The sequence below is a fragment of the Pristis pectinata genome, chromosome 6, assembly GCF_009764475.1.
Source record: "Pristis pectinata isolate sPriPec2 chromosome 6, sPriPec2.1.pri, whole genome shotgun sequence".
In the NCBI taxonomy this organism is placed as follows: Eukaryota; Metazoa; Chordata; class Chondrichthyes; order Rhinopristiformes; family Pristidae; genus Pristis; species Pristis pectinata.
The window spans coordinates 90,319,577-90,339,678 of NC_067410.1; the positions used below are offsets into that span (position 1 = coordinate 90,319,577).

Here is a 20,102-nt window from a genome sequence, read left to right on the forward strand (position 1 = left end):
AGTTTTGGGTCTCTTGAATTATTATTAAGATGGATAAGTCCCCAGGGCCTGACGTGATCTATCCCAGGTTATTGATAGAGGCAAGACAGGAGATTGCTGGGGCCTTGACAGAGATCTTTGTATCCTCTTTAGCCACAGGTCCAGATGACTGGAGAATAGCTAATGTTGTTCCTCTCTTTAAGAAAGCCAATAGAGACAAAACAGGAAATTATAGGCTGATTAGCCTTACATCAGTGGTAGGGAAATTATTGGGGAAGATTCTTAGGGATAGTATTTACTCACGTCTGGAAAAGCATAGACTTATTAGGGATCATCAACATAGCCTACAAATGTTATGGCTAACACAAGGGGGCATAATTTTAGGTGATTGGAGGAAGGTATAGGGGGGTATGTCAGAGGCAAGCTTTTTTTTAAAAAACACAGAGTGGTGGGTGAGTGGAATGCACTACCAGCAGAGGTGGTGGAGGCAGATACACTGGGGACATTTAAGAGACTCTTAGATAGCCACATGAATGATTAAAAAATGAAGGGTTATATGTGGGAGGGAAGGGTTAGATAGATCTTAGAGCAGGGTAAAATGTCAGCACAACATTGTGGGCTGAAGGGCCTGTACTATGCTCTAATGTTCTAAAATTTCTAATAAACTTGATTGATGAGAGTAGGACATTGGATGTTGCATACATGGACTTTAGTAAAGCTTTTGATAAGGTTGCTGATGGTAGGCTGATCCAGAAGATTAAGGCACACGGGATACATGGAGACTTGATAGATTGGATGCAAAATTGGCTTGGCCGTAGAAGAAAGGGTAGCGGTGGAGGAGTGTTGTTCTGACAGGAAGTCAGTGACCAGTGGCATTCCACAATGATCCGTGCTAAGACCTGTTGTTTGTGATTGTATCAATGTACGTGGGCTGATTAGTTAGTTTGCAAATGACACAAAAATTGGCAGAGTTGTGGATTGTGAGGAAGGTTGTCAAAGGACTCAGTAGGATATAGACCAGTTAGAAATGTGGGCAGCAAGATGACAAATGGAGATTAAGCCAGACAAATGCTGGAGGAACTCAGCAGGTCAGGCAGAATCTATGGAAGGACTAGAGGTCGGATGAAGGGTCTCAACCCGAAACATCGACTGTTTATTTCCCTCCATAGGTGCAGCCTGACCTGCTGAGTTCCTCCAGCATTTTGTGGGTGTTGCTCCAGATTCCAGCATCTGCAGAATCTCTTATGTCAAATGTGAGGCATTGCACTTTGGGAGCTCAAATGTAAGAAGAAAGTATACAGTAAGTGGCAGGACCCTTAGGAGCACAAGGGGATATTGGGGTGCAAGTACATAGCTCCCTGAAAGTAGCAACACAAGTAGATAGGGTGGTAAAGAAAGTGAACAGCATGCTTGCCTTCATCAGTTGGGGTGCTGAGCATAAAAGTTGAGAAGTCATGTTGCAGCTGTATAAAACTTTGGTTAGTCCACAGTTGGAGTATTGTGTGCAGTTCTGGTCATCGCACTGCAAGATATGGGGCTTTGAAGAGGGTGCAGCAGAGTTTCACCAGGATTAGAGAGTATTTAGCTTGAAGGAGATGTTGGACAAACTTGGATAGTTTTCTCTGGAGCGCTGGAGGCTGAGGGGCAACTTGATAGAAATACATAACGTTATGAGAGGCATACATAGGGTAGACAGAGTCTTTATCGCGGGGTGGAAATGTCAAAAACTAGAGGGAATAGCTTTAAGGTGAGAAGGGAAAGTATAAAGGAGATCTATGTGGCAAGTTTTTATTTTAACAGTGTGGTAGGTGCCTGAAGTGTGCTGCCAGGGGAAGTGGTGGAAGCAGATATGATAGCAGTGTTTAAGAGGCATTTAGGCAGGCACATGAATAGGTATTGGTATATTACTGTCATTTGTACCAAGGTACAGTGAAAAGCTTGTCTTACAAACCTATCGTACAGGTCAATTCATCACACAGTGCAGTTACATTGAGTTAGTACAGAGTGCATTGATGTAGTACAGGTAGAAACAATAACAGTACAGAGTAAAGTGTCACAGCTACAGAGAAAGTGCAGTGCAATAAGGTGCAAGGTCACAACAAGGTAGATCGTGAGGTCATAGTCCATCTCATTGTATAAGGGAACCGTTCAATAGTCTTATCACAGTGGGGTAGAAGCTGTCCTTAAGTCTGGTGGTACATGCCCTCAGGCTCCTGAATAGGCAGGGAATGGTGGGATATTTATCACGTGCAGGCAGATGGGATTACTTTGGATTGGCATTATGGTTGGCACAGCCATCATGGACCAAAGGACCTTTTCCTGTGCTGTACTGTTCTATGTTCATTGAGAATAGAACCATACAAGCTAAAATTAAAATATGAAGAACATAATGCACTTTACATGATCTCATCAAGTGCAAGATTATTGCCATCTATTGACATCTTAATTGTCAAAACCAGATAAACCTTAATGTAATCCACATGGCTATTTATCTCGTACACATTTTGCTAATGTTCATAAGACCCAAAGTGACTGGATAAAAAGCAAATAGAAAACAAACGATCTATTTTTGTGGTGGATGAAATTCCTATTAACATGAATCAGCAGTAAACTGTTGTATGTTTAAGACACTAACAGCTTCCATGTGCAAGGCTTAAAATTCTTTAACTTTCTAGCAGAATGGAATTGCTTTTTCAATGCAAGCAAACATCAGAAATTGATTAATTACTGTCCTTTTGTGTTGTGTATACTGAGACAAGCAGTCCAACTTGGTGTGGGTAGAAGATAGTTTAAGTGCATCTTATTGTAGGATCCATTCCAATTTTGAAGTAAAAATGGGCAGGGCATGGCCTTCAGTCCTCCTCCACTCAGCTTGGTGACCCACCATTAGACAATGGGGAGTATTAGGTGAAAAATGCCAAGAGCCAGGTACCTATAATAAGATGCCAACTTGATAAAACTACAGCACAGCACAACACAAACAGGCTAAATATGCCAACCTGTCTATTTCACAAACAACTTAATTTTACCAGGCTCTGCTGCTCCAAATCCAGTCATCAATGTTATGGGAAAAAGCAAAGCCTAAAATGAGAGCAAAAAGAAATGCTTAAGATTTTGAATCCAGTCGCAGCTAAAAGTGCTGAGTGGTTGATTCATAACTTTTTCATGAGTTTCTATATGTTCAGATGTCAATCAACCACTCACTTTTCATCAAATAAATGGCTGAATGCAGCAAAGGCAATATTATGGCAGGGACCCTAAATAGCTGAGCTCTACACTGTTAGCCAGGTTATTCAAATAAAACCTCCTTTCCACAAATGCAAGACCAATCTATCCCAGCCAATTATGTTTTATTAGTGAGACTAAAAAAGTGTGCCCATTAAGACAACTCAAAGGCTGGCTATTGTATAACGTGCATTTCCTACCATTAACCCAAAGCTATTCTATCACCCAAAGGCATGTCAGGGATGAGATGGCATAGTCTAAACTTGCTTGAATGGGGGAAAACTAAGAATCACTCTACTATCCTAGACCAAGCAGTTCAACTGATCAGCACTTCATTCACTATCCTGTACAGCCAACCCATTCTATCAATGCACCTAGACTTCACTGCATATAGAGCATGTTGCAGCAACTTACCAGTCTACTTCAGCAAGGATCTCCAAACCACCTTCTACGATGAAGAATATAGGCAAACACCTGCAAAAGAGCAGCATGAGCATGCTACCAACCTCAAGTTCCCATCCATGTCACATACCAGCCTGACTTGGATATATATTGCCATCTTTTTGTAGCTTTGGGATTAATATCCTGGAACTTCATAACAGCATTTTTGGAGCATCTTACCACATGCATTGTGGCAATTCAAGAAAGAAGCCCACCACCATCTTTTCAGGACAAGTAGTATGGGCAGTAAATATGTTTCTTGCCAGAAGCTCATCACGTTCATCGGAAAGTTGCACATTGGCAATGGCTTTAAACACTTTCAGTTAAAACTTCTTTCACAGAATCACGTGGTGAACAACACAGTTGTTACGGACTCAGTGAAAGTCCCTTTAAGATAGAGAGTGTGTGTGTATGTGTGTGTGGGGCGTGCTTACGTCAATAGAAGATAAAGGACGTAATGACGTTGTTGAAGAAGTTAGAAGAAGAGAGAGAGAAGGGAGAGAGACACCAGCCTGCTAGTTTCTCTATCGATGGATGAGAAACAATAACTGTGTCTACCACTGAAATCCATGTATGGAAGTTGGAAGTAATCCGGTGGAGAGAGAGAGAAGGGAGAGAGACACCAGCCTGCTAGTGTTCTCTATCGATGGATAAGAAACAATAACTGTGTTTGCCACTGAAATCCATGTATGGAAGTTGGAAGTAATCCGGTGGAGTTCACTTTGTTGCTGACCTGTAGAAGGAAACAGGTATTTGTGTGTGGACGACCACGATTCGGATGCTTTTCGGGGTGAGGAAGTCACTACCGAGTAAACACTGAAGTGTCGTTTGGGTTCCATCCTGGAACATTTGGATTTCGTATTTACTCTCTCTATGTTTCTCTATGTCTACGTCTTATCTTCAGACAACGGTGGTTGTTGAAGAAGCCCTTGCTCATGTTTCACCTCATGGCTTGTGGAACTGAACTTTAAGAACAATTCCGGAATTTGGAGTTTTGGACTTTGCCACACATACGAAGAGTTTAGTTTTGGGGTTAACGTTCAAGGTTTAACATTTTTGAATTCTAACATACTAACATTTTTACTTTTATTTTACGTATTATCATAAGTAGTGATTAATAAAATAGCTTTTAAACACTGAATCATGCTCAGTGTGGTTCTTTTGTTGCTGGTTCGTGACACAGTTCAGAATTTAAGATATGAAACGGAACTTTGTTTCTAATTTGGTTAAGGTTCAGATTCCTTTGGGTTTTATTCCAGGTTGTAAATCACATTTCCAATTGTGGAAATGCACATGACTACACACATTATTTCTCAATATTTTAGCATTTTTTTTCCGGATCCTGGTTTGCTTTTTTTTCCCCCCTCCTGTAAAATGTCAGAAATAAAATATATTATTTAAAATACATCTTAGACAGATGCTATTAGGTCTTTGCACATTATGGTTTGAGCTGACTGCAGCCTCAAAAAAAGGGATAATCTGACCTGAACAAGCAAGAATGAACATATAGAATGTTAAGATGGCCAAGGATTATCTATATTTACTGCAAGCTACTGTAATCCAAGGACATGACAGATCCCTAATACACACAAACTCACTGTAATATCCAGAAAAATTAATAATAAATGAAAGTGACTTCTTTCCATTTGTGTCTTGCATCCTTTATCTTTCATAAACCTGGAGAAATGTTTGAGGTTTCCTGTGTGCTTCCAAAGTTCATTATAGAACTACAGGTCTGTATAATATCTAGTTTATTTGCTATAATTCACCATTTTTTGTGTAAAATTCATTTGTAATAGATAATGATGCATTCTGACAATCACAGTGGCTATTCATCGTCATGGTATCCTGGGAATAGTTAAGGATAAATTGACAGCTCAAAAAGCTATATGTTGCATCTGTTCCAGATCATTATGTTAAATACTATAGCAGACCTACACAACTACATTGAAAAAAGTCAGTTAACGAAAGACTTAGGAGGCACTCTGGAATACTGTCACAATCAGTGGATTCACCATCGAACTGTGAGTACAATTTTTCTTACAACCTTTCATTCCTCTTTTTTAAAACTATAAGATTGGAGGTATTAAATTGCCAATAGTAATTTGAGCAAATTTTCCAAAAATATGAATAGCACTAATAAAACTCTACTCCACTAAAACTGCACTCCAATAAAACTGCCAAAGTACCAGCAGTGGTGCTGGTTTGAAGTTGTAAATAAGGGTGATCATGTCATAGTGTACAACTTGTAATCCAGTACTGAGCCCCAGTCTCCTTATGCCTCTTGGTTTCAGGCTCAGCAGTTTAAGTACCACCAGCAGAATGTCCATGCTAAAAATTCAAGAATTCATGCTAATGTATCTGCATTGCTTTACCAGAAGTCATTTTTGCAGGCAAGCTGTGAACCACAAAATTTGCTCCTTGTCCACCTCTATTGTGTTGCTACTGAGAATATTCTCACCATTACATTAATGAAAGTAAATTTCAAATGAATTATGCAAATCTGTACTAATGAGATCTCAAGCCTGTTTGCATACATGGCAAATATTTTCTGATTGTCTCCCTTAATGTGCCAGGTACCATACAGAGTAACTTCAGATAATTAAGGAATATGGCTACAGCTTATCTGAAATTGGATTTAGTAACAGTCAGTTGTATTTAACATCCAATTAACACTAAATTGTATAGTGTTTCCTACAAATACACCACATACAGGTGAAAATTAAGATTCTACAATTTTAACAGTTAATTTTCATTGCCAAAAAGTTTGATTGCTTAACACATGTTTAGCATTGCCAAGCCACAAGACTTAATTTTCTACAGGTTTTATAGGCAATGATTAGGCTGATATAGCAACTTCCTCAAAAAAAAGGCAAGATGCCATTTTTGTGAAGTTGACCGAGTAGGGTAGGTTGACAATCTTTTGAATGTTTACATTTGACTGTGTACTTGATCCTTACCCGAATTTAACCATAAATTACACCATACAGCATTAGCCTTATTATTTTAACACCAAATTGTGGCCGGATTTAAACACGCATAAATTGGATTGTAGAAGAATGGCAGTTTGTTTGCATTTCCCAGTTTGTGTTCAGACATCATTCTTAGTGATCCGTCACTTTAATTTTGCAGGCAGAAGTCTTGATGTTCCCCTGCTGTGCAAGACATTGTCACTTAGCTCCTGTTAATTGCATCAGCTGTGAAGCAAAATCCCAGTTCATTTTGTTATTATTATGTTGTTTTAACTTGGTTGCTACAGGTTTTGTTGCCAACATTAATTTTCAGTTAATGAGTTATCATGCAGTTAGCTTGCAGTGTTAAGGGCACATGTATCTGCACATCCTTGGTTTTCAATATGTATTGGGCTTATGCTTAGGTTATATGGTTTTACCAAATCTCAAATTTATTTTCAGGCCATTGAAAATTTTGCCATGACAGTAAAGGCAACAGCACAGTTATTGCAGTCGTTTGGCACCGAACTTGCAGAAACCGAATTACCCAATGATGTCCAGTGTACAAAAGTGCTGCTCACCGCTCACACAGAAAAGCACAATGATCTTAAGGTAGATAATATTATGGTGCCTATGTGTATTAATCAATTATACAGCTTGGGAGCTAGCAGTAATATCTTTGGAGGATGTCAGTGGCTATCTTAGTAGAATTGTTACCTCATTCAAATGCTTATGCCTTCAGTTAAGTAACTGACAGTGGAATATCATGGGAGCTAAAATTACTTAGAGACCTGAGTTTTCACCCAGTCAGCCAAACTATAACATCATACCATAACCATGTGGTTGACTTTTAACCATGTTCTGAAGTTCTTCAGCAAGGGCAATTACAGTAAGGCATTAAACGTCATCTTGCTGCCCATGCACACATCCTCCAAATAAAATGAAGGGCAAGGAAAAATGTCTTCTGATTTTATTAAAAATAAACTATTAAAAGAATTGGACATTGCACACTTGAGGTTCTGCATTGAATATTAGTAATTGAATTGATTCTTTAAAAATGATTGAGTAAAAACCTATTTAGAGATAATAGCATAACTAAAAATTCAGAGCATTTGAAACCTAGCTTAATGTTACATTGTAGTTTCTTATAGCGTGTGATACCAGATCTCAAGTCAATGGTATTGTAGAGGAATGGCAGCACAAGTTAAGTTACTTGAATAGCAGCCAGAATTCTGGACAATTGATCAAGTCATTAATTAATCTCAAGTATTAAATAGGAGTTAGTCTCATGAATGATAAACATAAAACATTAATAAAAATCCATCTGGCACACCATCCTTACCCAGGGTGGTTACATGTGAACCCAGATCCACCAAAGTGATTGACTGTTAGCTGCCACCTCATTTCAAAGACAACAATGTTGGTATTGCCAGCAATGTCCCCATCCCATGAGCAAATGAATAATGTTAAAAAAAAGCCTCTCTAGAAGCCCTTACTCTAGGTTTATTTTGCTATTATGCTGCTTTGTCATTGTGAAGTAGAAGCTGTGTTGTACCAACTTAGTTTGTACAAATCATTATATGCATTATCTTTGTGCTGAGTTTTAAACCACACACCCACTCTATGAGTACACGTTTCCACTGCTATAAAACAGCTGTGCCCCTTCCTTGTTTTGTCTTCTGCCTGAACTTCTCATTAATTTGCAGCCACACAATTCAACAGTTCCAGTGCCCTATTACCCAGTTCTTTCCTCCTTCCTTCCAAAACTATGCTAGCCATGTTTTTACCTAGGTCATGCTCATTAAGCACGTGCTTGCCGACTTAGTGTCTCTTGTTCAATACTTAAACTTATTAAATTCTCATTCTTCTATAGCTTCACTTTTCCCACACCCCACAACTTCATCAATGGAAATGCCTGCAGCTTTACAACCTTAAGAATATAAGAATTAGGAACAGCTGGAGGCTGCGTGCTCCTTGATGCCTACTCCATCGTTTATTAGGATTAGGACTGATTTTCTGCCTCAGCTCCATTTTCCTACACCATCCCCATATCCCTCAATTCCTTTAATGGCTGGAAATCTGTTTTGAATGAATTCAAAGGCTGAGTCTTCACAGCTGTCTGGGGTAGAGAATTCCAAAAATTCACCACCGTGAGAAGAAATTTTTCCTCATTTCAGTTCCAAATAGCTTGGTCCCTTATTCTGAGAATGTAACACCAGCTTCTGAACTCATTGGTCAGGGGAAACATCTTTCCTGCAACCAAAATGTAGAATTGAGAATTAATTAATTAATTAAGAATTAATTAATGAATTAATGTAGAATTGAGAGTTTCAATGAGATTACCTTTCATTCTTCTGAAATCTCAAGAATATGCACCTATTTCAATTCACTCGACACATATTGCAAATGCACCATTCCAAGAACTAATCTAGTGAATCTTCCTTGCATGTGCATGCGGCGTGTATTTATTTTAAAGAAAGACCATAACTGTACACAACACTCTGGTTGTGGTCATATCAAGGCCCTAAATTATTGCAGAAAGACATCCTTACTCATGTATTCAGATCCTCTCTCAACATAGACCAAAATACCATTTGCCTTCCTAATTGCTTGATGCCTATGCACGTTAGCTTTCAGTCTCAAGGAGAACTAGGTCCCTTTGAACAAAACCATTTCCCAATCTGTCATCATTTGAAAAATATTCTGCTTTTCTGTTTTGTGCAAAGTGGATGACCTCACATTGAACACATCTGCAGACCTTTAATTCAGTTCCACGCTGCATTCACAATTTTCATTTATCTACTACTGAGAGATGTAGGAGTACACCTAAAAGCTGTAGGTATTGGGTTCCTTGAGCAGTTCTTACTACTCACAATTGCAAATCTGCCCAAGATCAGCAAGCAAGCATCTAATCTGACACTGTTCTGCACTGCACGACTCAGACTGTTTAAAAAAGATTGTTAGTAACCATATCAGGATAATTCAACAAAGTGAAAACTTGGAACTAGTTATACATACACTCAGACCAGTGGTCTTCAAGTTTCATTCTCAACCAAAGAGTTTGTGTATGTAGAGATAACCATACAGGCAAGTCTGATTGCATTGTGTTTAAAATTTTGTCACAATAATTGCTTTGTATAATTTAATGCCATATTGTCAAAGTTTATACTACAGGGGAAAGTATTTGTCATGTCCAAAGTAGCAAAATATTAATTTATTAAGTTTCTGTAGGTTTCATAAATAGAAAGCCATGTAAGTGGATATTTTAAAAATATGTAGCAGCAAATCCAAAATTTCAACAATTCCAATGAAAGTGCTTAGTAACAGTTGCTATCTTGTGTTTAGTATCATACTATTTACATTTCATTAAACATATTACGAAGACTATGAAGAATGTATTCAAGTGATGTGCAGTATGTTTTGTTGCCAATGATCACAATATAAGGCTTCAAATGTTATTTTAAAGCAATGATTAATAAGCTGTTCTTGTTTTTCAGGAGAAACTGAAATTAGCAGTTACAGAAGGCAATACTTTACTAGTATGTATTAAGGAGCCACTTACTAAAAATCCTAATTATGAACTGAATTCCGATGAACTGGAAAATATGGCTACCGTTGAAAGGTTAGTAGGAGTCTTCAAGTCAGAATTTTTTTCTTTATAACAATTTCATAAAAATGTGATATACGTGATATTAACGACACCAGTGAACCTGAACCAATCTGTGTTTAAATAAGATTGCCAAGTGTTTTACAAATGAGGTTAGATAATCAGGATGCCTCAAATGATTCCATACCAGGAATAACTTTAAACAACATTCATTTTCCTTTAAGATAAAGTCATCAATGTTAACATTTGTCTGACTTATGCATTTGTGCACTAATTACTTTTTGACCTGTAACTAGAATTCCAAGTCAGAGTGTTATACAGTGCAGAAGTGGGCCCTTTGGCCCAACTCTTTCATGCCAACCAAGAATGTCTAACTGGGCTAGTCCCATTTATCCGCATTTAGTCCATATCCCTCTGGCCTTTTCTATCCATATACCTGTCCAAATGTCTTTTAAACATTGTAATTGTATCAGCCTCTACAGCTTTCTCTGGCAGCTTGTTCCATAAACTCACCACTCAGTGAGAAAAAGTTGCCTCTCAGGTCCCTTTTAAATTTTTCCCCTTTCAACCTAAATCGTGCCACCTGGTTTTAGATTCCCCTACCCTGGAAAAAGACTGACTATCCACCTTATCTACTCCCCTCATGCCTTTATATACCTCTATAAGGTCACCCCTCAGCCTTCTATGCTTTAGGGAAAAAAAGTCCCAGCCTATCAAGCCTCTCTTCATAACTCAAGCACTCCAGTCCCAGTAACATCCCAGTGAATCTTTTCTGCACCCTTTCCAGCTTAATGATATCCTTCCTATAGTCGGGCAATCAGAACCACACAAAATACTTCAAGTGTGATCTCACCAACTACTTGTACAGTTGTAACATGTCCCAGCTCATGTACCCAGTGCCCTGACTGATAAAGGCAAGCATGCCAAATGTCTTTTTCATCACCCTGTCTACCTGTGTCACCACTTTCAGGGAACTATGTAGCTGTACCCCTAGATCACTCTGTTCTAACACACACTCCAGGGCCCTACCAATTACTGTGCAAATCCTGCCCTCGTTTGACTGACCAAAATGCAATACCTTGTGCCTGTCAGTTAAATTCCATATACCATTCCTTGGCCCACTTCCCCAGTTGATTTGTACTGGTTTATCATTGTCACTTGTACCAAGGTACAGTGAAAAACTTGTCTTGCATACCATACAGATTGATTCATGACACAGTGCATTGAGGTAGTACAGGGTAAAAACAATAACAAAATACAGAGTAAAGTGTCACAGCTACAGGGAAGTGCATTGCAGGTAGATAATACAGTGCAAGGTCATAAAAAGGTAGATTGAGGTCAAGAGTCCATTTCATCGTTAGGTTATGTAATCTTAGATAGATAACCTTCTTCACTCTCCATTACTTTTGATGTCATCCGCAAACTTGCTAACCACATTAACAACATTGTCATCCGAATTGTTAATATAGATGACAAATGACAGTGGACCCAGCACCAATCCCTGTAGCACATAACTGGTCACAGGTCTCTAATCTGAATAACAATCCTTCACGACCACGTTCTGACTCCTTCCACTAAGCCAATTTGTATCCGTTTGGTTAGCTCACCCTAGATCCCACGTGATCTAACATTCCAGACTGGCTTACTACGTGGGACCTTATCAAAGGCCTTGCTAAAGTCCATGTAGACAAGCAAATTTATGACATGTGATTTCCCTTGCACAAAGCCATGTTGACTATTCCTAATCAGTGCTTGCCTTTCCAATTGCTGGTAGATCCAGAACTGATGTTACACTCACCAGTCTGTAGTTCCCTGGCTTATCCTTGCAGTGCTTCTTAAATAAAGGCACAACATTAGCCACCCTCCAGTCTTCCGGTACCTCAACCATGGCTAAAGATGATATCTTAAACTTCAGTTTATTTATACAGTATGGTACCAGCCCCTTACAGCCCAATGAATCCACACCACCCATTTAAACCCATGTTAACGTACCCGTACATCTGTGGAATATGGGAGGAAACCAAAGCACCTGGAAGACACCCACGCAGATACAGGGAGGATGTACAAACTCCTTACAGACAGTGGCAGTAATTGAACCCTGATTACTGGCACTGTGATAGCGTCATGCTAACTACTATGCTACTGTACCAGGACTGGGTCAGGGCCTCTGCAATTCCTTCCCTAACTTCCCAATGTCCTAGGATACACTTGATCAGACCCTGGGGATTTAATCATTTTAATATGCCTTAACACTGCCAGCACCACTTCTTTTGTAAAATGGGAATGTTCCATATATTACTATTCATTTCCCTTAATTCCTTAGCCTCTGTCCTTCTCCACAATAAATACAAATGAGAAATATTCAATTAACACCTTCCCATTTCCTGTTGCTCCACACATAGATGATCACGTTGTTGCTTAAGGGTACCTATTCCTTCTCTAGTTACTCTTTTGCTCTTAGTATACTTGTACAATCTCTTAGGATTCTCTGTTACCCTATCACCAAAGCTGTCATGTCCTCTTTTTGCCCTTCTGATTCTCTTCTTAAGTGTACTTGTACATCTCTGATACTCGAGGAAGTTGCTTGATCCCAGCTCCCTATACCACTTTTCTGACCAGTGTTCCCTCTTCACACCAGTCTTGTCCTTCACTCCAGCAAGAACACACTGTCCCTGAACTCTCCCCACCTCACTTTTGAAAAGCCTCTCACTTGCCAAATGTCCCTGCAAACAGCCTCTCCGAATCAACCTTTGCAATTCCCTGTCTAATGCCTTCAAAATTTGCCTTATCCCAATTTAGGAATTAAATTTGTGAACTAGTCTTATCTTCTTCCTGTAATTTAATGCTGAGAAGTTTAGAAATTTCATATCGATTCCAAGCTGAGAAATGAAAAATTTTGCCATTAGACTCCTTCCACTACTTACTCAGTTCAGTATGGTAAAGACATGGAGCAGAGGCGTGGCAAAATCTCAGGCCCAGGAGTGGAGAATTTACAAATGAACTGTAATGGAATTTTGACAAGAGGGATTCAATGCAGGGAACTAGGACAGGATGAAAATGGTATAATGTTGTCTAAATGGGAGAAGGAGCTGTTGGACATTATTGTAGTTATCGTCCTCCTGGTTTCTTCCGGATGGTTTAAGTTTGACACTATCCTAATTGTTAATGGTGAAGGTTGTCAGACTAGTGAAACCCAGTAACATTGTGTGCAATCACATCGATCATGGTATAAAACTTAATATCATATGCTTTTCCCGGAGGATTTTGCTTAAATGGCAACTCGGAACTAGAAACACGAAACAATGTCACATGAATTTACTGGAATGGGTGCCCTGTTTTGCTCTACCCGAGCCTGGTACTCTGCTGTTTGATTATTGTTTGAAGAATTTGAACTTTTCAAACAAAAGCAATTCTTTTTCACAAAAGAATTTACAGATTTCGTTAAAGGTAAAAATTCCAAATCTTAATTATATAATTTATTTTCTTTAGTATCTGTTTGTGGCAATTTTGTTAACATTATATGACCTCTTTATAATCTTTAATAACATTGAATGTTTTTGAGAGGGTAAATGTATGAGACATATGTAGGATTTCAAATTTGGAGGAGACATAGAACCTGGAAACCAGTCCTTCCACCCACTGAGTCCATGGCAAACATCAAGCACCATTAAACACCAATCCCATTTTATTCTCCTAACATTCCCATGAACTCTTCCAATATGATCACTCATCTACACACTGGGGGCAATTTATAATGGCCAACTGACCTATATCTGCATATAGTTTGTGATGGTCACAGAGAACATGCAGACTCTGCACAGATGGCAGAGGCAAGGATTTAACCCAAATCGCTGGGTCTGAGAGGCAGCAGCTGTGCCTCTTAATGATAATATTAAGCAGCTCAATTTTTCTTGACCCCACACTGGATCAGCAGTACATATTTTGTTCTTTTTAATGAAAATATCTTTCTCTTCAGCTGAAAACATCAACTATTAGTGGGATTTGATTCAATAGACAATATCTCCTGATTGAATATTCTCAGTATGTGATGCCAGATGGTGTGTGTTAATAGGCATCTCAAGCAATACAAGCAAAGCCAAACCTAATCTTGTTATTAAAGATGTGTTCATGTCCTCTTCAGCATATAATGGACTGTGATTACTTGCAACAATTTTGACCAATTTATACCCCACCACAACCTAAACTTAATAGTCATGCACCAAGGCTATTTAAATTGTGCTCTAGTTACTCCCCACACTGAGATCATGGATTAAACCCAGGGCATTTTTGCCAATTGACTGAAATATAATAATCGATTAACTTACGTTTTTTTTTAAAAGAAAAGCAGCTTTTATTTTTATTCCTAATTTTATATTGGAATCTTCTATTTTAAACTATAGTTTGAAAGTATTAATAATTCATGGCATATTCAATGGCTATCGATGCTCAAGTTGTAATTTGTTGAATTGCAAAATTCTGTGTAATAGGTTACTGATACAACTGGACGAAACCGAAAATGCCTTTGACCAGTTTTGGTTCAAGCACCATCTCAAACTTGAACAATGCCTACAGCTACGACATTTTGAACAAAACTTTCGAGAGGTACTTTTCAGCATGCAAATTTATTATATGGTGCTTTCTGCAGATTTCAAATATTAAATTACTTGTCATCTTAGGGAAGGACCACTAGCTTACAAGTCAGAAGGTCGTCAGTTTCAGTTCTCGTGATGTGAGCTCATTGGTCTAGACTGGCACTCCAGTCAACCACTGAGGGGACTGCTGGAACACAAGAGGTGCCATCACTTGATTGAAAAGCTAAAAGAAGATTTCTATCAGAGCTAGACCAAGATCCCATACCTTATTTCAAGCAGAAAGATTGTCCTGTTTTTAATCCAATACTTATCTCTCAATTAACATTCAAACATTAACCAAAGACTAGAATTCAAGGCGAGAGGTGAAAGTGACTTCCTTTGACATCAAAGAATCCTGGTCAAGGGAATGATGTTAATCAAGGGAAAGAGTCTTCACTGGCTATAGTTGTGTGTTGCTCAAAGGAAGACTGTTGAAGTTGTTGAAAGCCAACCATCTCAATTTCAGGACCTTACTGGAGGAAATCCTCAGCACCAATGCTGTTACATTAGTGAACTTCCCTCCATCACAAGGAGAACATTTGTTGATGATTTCAGAGTTCAATTCCATTTGCAACTCATTAAATAATGAAGTAGTACATACTGCCGCACAGCAATATCTTGACACAGAAATGCCAGGCAATGACCGTCTTCAAAGAGTATCTAACCATGTCCAACTTGACGTTCAATATCACTATGTGCCCCATTGTCATCATCCTAGGGCCACCATTGATCAGAAACTTGGATTGTTTGGTCACATAAATATTGAGTTTCAAAGGTAGGTATAATGTGGCAAGTTTCTTGCTTTCTGACTCCAAAAGATTTCCCACAATGACCCTGTGCAGAAGTGTTGGATTTCCATCCAAATCAAATCAGTATCAAATGGTTATCCAGAGCTTTCTCTACAGGCTTTTATTTTTCAGGTCAGTCATTAAGTACATTTCATCTGCAAAAGTATGATGAAAGTCTTCAGCCAGAACAGTTATGGTGGGGTTCACTAACAAGTATGTAGGATAATAAGTTTATGTTTGTCCATACACATTTGTAATTCTTTTTCACATTTTCCTGGAAAATTAGATGTCAATAACAGATAACATCCAGTTGTTAAACCTTCAGAACATTCCATAGTAAGCTATTATGTTTCATAGCATGCTATCACTTTCAGGACAAAAATAACAGAAGTGCTCTGGATAACACAAGTAAGCAAATGTTGCTTAGGTAGCTAAACAGAGTGCAAATAAAACAGGAATCAACAAATATCTGATTACAAAGGGCTTAGGCAGTAATTAGAATTTTACACAGTAAAGAGAATAAGTATGCCTCCACTCACCTGTATCCTTTGATCAGGACATTTAATAAATTGGTTGGATCAAAACTAATTACTTGCATGGTTGAGTCAGTAATTATGAGCCAGCACCTGCTAAAAGTCTTTATATACTATGCAAAATATAATCATCTACTACATGCACCTCTCTTAATTGCATGTTATCCTCATCCTCTACATGAGCTTAAAGCTTTGTAACCTATTTTACATACAATAAATAGGGCTTTTTGTCCATGTACTGTTTAATATATTCACAAGGATTCTGTTTTAATAGAACACCCAGAACGTCTTGCATTCTAACATTAAAAGGCAAAACCCAAATTGTCCTCCCATCTTTCCCAAGACAAAAAAAAAGTTTTATGAAACAAAAAAAGTCCGGTAGTGTTTTTTTTAAACATCAGTTGTGTTTTATCACTATTTAAATCTTTATCCTTGGCTATGGACTTGCGACTCTTCTTTCCCCAAGTCCATTATGCATATTTAATAAAAGCATTTTATGTAACTGCTTTACTTCCTCAGTATGTTAGTACTCTCGATTCCTGTGTGAAAAGTTCATACTGGCACACCTACATGAAGGTGGGACACATTGTTACACTTCATGTAAATTTATTTTTATTTTATACTTGAATTGCACAAAGTTTGCACAAAATGCAAGATTAAATTTTACATATAATTTCAGAATTCAGAAGGCAAAGATACAAGAGGAAAATGTAACAATAGAAAAAGAAACAATGCACATCAGTCCACTCTTCAGTTCATTGTCTTGCCTCAGACATTTTGTTGATTTAAATTCAGTTTTAATACAAATGGAAACCTGTCTTTTTCCTTTATTCTAAATGGCAGTTCAAATAGTTACTGGAATTAATGAAAATTAGTTTGCATTCAAGTGATCACTAGATTTGAAAATTTGAAGTTTCAGGTGATGATTTTGTCACCAATCATCTTTATGAGTATTAAGCTAATCTTACACCTCCTTCCCAACTAATTATAACATAATACATCAATGCAACAAGGAATGAGGATATAAATAAATTTGATGAAAATGCAGATGGATGGGTTGGTAGTTTGCAGACAACAGAGATTGGTGGATTTGTGGAGTGTTTAGAGGGTTATCAAAGGATACAGCAGAATATAGATCAGATATGGATGGAGAAATGGCAGATGGAGTTTAATCTGAGCAAGTGTCAAATGCAAGGGGAAAGTGTTCAATTAATGGCAGGTCCCTTAAGAGCATTGATGTGCAGAGGTCCAAGTCCATAGTTCTCTGAAAGTGGCCATGCATGTAGATAGGGTGGTAAAGGCAGCATATGGCATGCTTGCCTTCATTGGATGGGATGTTGAATACAAGAGTCAGGAAGTTATGTTGCAGCTATATAAAACTTTGCTTAGGCTATACTTGGAATATTGTGTGTAATTCTGGTCACCCCATTACAGGAAGGATGTGGAGGTGTTGGAAAGGTTGCACAAGAGATTTATCAGGATACTGCCTGTATTAGACGGTATGAAGTACAGGGAGAGGTTGGACAAACTTGGGTTGTTTTCTCTGGAGCATCGGAGACTGAGGGGAGACCCGAGGGAAATTTATAAAATGAAGAGAGTCATAGATAAGGTAAAAATGTCAAGCCACTGCCAGGGTTGGTGGTGGAAGCAGATACGATAGTACTGTTTAAGAGGCTGTTAGACACGTGAATATTGCAGGGAATGGAGGGATATGGATCACATACAGGCACAAGAGATCTAGTTTAATTTGGCATCATGTTTGGTGCAGGCATCATGGGCTGAAGGACCTGTTCCTGTGCTGAACTAGGTTCTCAGTTTGTCTATACCAAGAGCCTGTGAGGGGATGGAATACAAATGGAGTATTAGAAATCTATGTTTAACTAAGTAGCATTGTACTTTTGTTAAAACAAAATGAAAATCCAGACTTGTTAAATTTTGAACTTTCATAATGCATTGAACACCAGTCTTTTCTCCTGTCTATTTCAACTTGGATTTTATCTTAAAGTTATAGCATTGATATTAAAATACAGGATTGATTAACTTTAGCTAACCATATAGTATTATTGAAATACTAAGCATTTTGTCTGAATCAAAAAGATTCAATGAGACATCAGTTTGGAGATCCCAACTCGTGGCATGGGCCATTGAGAATTAAACCAAAATTTAATTATGATTTCTAAATATTCTGACAAAATTGTAACGAAGGGCACAAAATTAGATAGAATTGTTACCTTCCTGCAGGTGAAGATCATTCTGGATTGTCTAATGGAAACACAGGCTGCATTCACTGACATTGGAGACAGCGTGGCATGTGTGGAACACCTCCTAAAGGAACTTAAACTTCAGGAAGAGAAAGCACAGGTAAATGATACTAAAACATCCTTCAGAGTCAAATGAAGTTTGTCCCCCACATTTACTTTTATGAAATCTATAATTCCTATAGCAAATCACAGCAACATTTTTTGAAAACAGTCAGTCTTGTAGGCTTTGACCCACTAACCATCCACATGTCCACCCATTTCAGGCTGGGAAAATACTTCATGTTCCAATAATTTCCTCTGCTGTCAGACTGGAATCCCACATTTGTTTCAAGCTTGAATGATAATACTCAGTGACGCTATATTAAATCCTACTAATACAATCATATACATCTCCCAGTTTTCACACTTCCTTTTATTTAAAAAGGAATTTCATTTTATACTTGGGCACAAAAATTGTTGAGTTAGCAAGTAAAATATTTGAAATACTGATTAGCTGCCTTTAACCTCTTTGCAAATACTGTATTATAGCAAAAATAAGGATACAACTCCCAAAGCAAAATCTACCTCTTTCAGACATCTGATTTGTCTCCTTTTCAGAAGTAAAGCTGTGGTATTTAGTTTTCCCAATTATGCATGTTCAATGGAGAAATCCCATTGGACAACAACCATGGTGCTTTGGAAATGTTTCAAACTGTCTTCCTTTCAATATAATAGATTCCCAGCATTAGAATGCAAATACCTCCACTTAAGTGTGTGCAAATCATTTGCAAAGCAAATTGAATGACTTGTATCAGATGAAATATACAATGCAATCTTTTGTAATATTCTAGGGAGAGAGTTCTACCACATGCACATTAAAAATAAAGGCCTCATCGATGGCAAAATAAAAACATGAAAGTGAATTTCCATTATTTCAGGAATTCTGACCTTTTTTTTAAAAAATGTGGGTATTATTCCAGAAATATCTTATTTTAATGCTAAAATTACAGCCTCATACAAACATGCGAAGCAAGTAGGCAAGTTTTTTGATTTCTAGGATATGGCATTTTTAAAAACAGCAGATCTATTGAAACAATTTAATTGCATCTCATATCTTGTGACTTTGCTGTTTCATTTGTTGCATTATCTTTACAGGAATCCTTAGGAAAGGCACAATCTTTAGCTCTACATGGAGACCAGCTTATCCAAAGCAACCACTATGCCATTGATTCCATCCGACCAAAGTGTAACGAACTCAGGCGTATATGTGATGATTTTACCAATGAAATGAAGAAAAAGCATGATGCACTTGGAAAATCACTTGAAATCCATAGGCAACTGGACAGTGTAATTTATTTGTTCCAATCTTCAACAATTAAACACTTGTTTATTAATATTCCTTCCTCAATTATTTTATTTTTTTCTTTTTAAGGCCAAAGAGTGGTGTGATACAGGGATCTATCTCCTGGCATCTCAAGCAGTAGATAAATGTCAGTCACAAGAAGGAGCTGAAGCAGCACTCCAAGATATTGAGGGGTTTCTTGAAACTGCCACACTCCATAAGCTAACCAACCCTAAGGAGCTCCATAAACAATTTGAACTGTTTCTTACCTCAGAAATTAAGGTAAACTAGAATCACCATTGATCTGAATAATGCAAAAAAGGACATAAAATTTTCACCAGAGTCTTCTATTAAATGAAAAAGAA

At 38.0% G+C, this 20,102-nt stretch overlaps 2 protein-coding genes across 4 annotated transcripts in view; one reads left to right on the forward strand and one right to left on the reverse strand.

The window, feature by feature from the left end:
* The window catches only part of mcf2l2 (MCF.2 cell line derived transforming sequence-like 2), a 235,805-nt gene that overhangs the window by 106,115 nt on the left and 109,588 nt on the right, over positions 1 to 20,102 (forward strand). For both annotated transcript variants that reach the window (XM_052018737.1, XM_052018738.1), the window contains 7 exons: positions 5,553 to 5,669; positions 7,059 to 7,208; positions 10,094 to 10,218; positions 14,691 to 14,805; positions 18,397 to 18,516; positions 19,551 to 19,742; positions 19,828 to 20,019. In XM_052018737.1, coding sequence (XP_051874697.1) covers positions 5,553 to 5,669; positions 7,059 to 7,208; positions 10,094 to 10,218; positions 14,691 to 14,805; positions 18,397 to 18,516; positions 19,551 to 19,742; positions 19,828 to 20,019 — 1,011 coding nt within the window. The remainder of the gene's footprint in view (positions 1 to 5,552; positions 5,670 to 7,058; positions 7,209 to 10,093; positions 10,219 to 14,690; positions 14,806 to 18,396; positions 18,517 to 19,550; positions 19,743 to 19,827; positions 20,020 to 20,102) is intronic.
* The window catches only part of b3gnt5a (UDP-GlcNAc:betaGal beta-1,3-N-acetylglucosaminyltransferase 5a), a 34,988-nt gene continuing 31,790 nt past the window's right edge, over positions 16,905 to 20,102 (reverse strand). For both annotated transcript variants that reach the window (XR_007956529.1, XR_007956530.1), the window contains 2 exons: positions 18,387 to 18,495; positions 16,905 to 17,988 (listed from right to left, as the gene is read on the reverse strand). The gene's annotated coding sequence lies outside the window, so the exon portion shown is untranslated. The remainder of the gene's footprint in view (positions 17,989 to 18,386; positions 18,496 to 20,102) is intronic.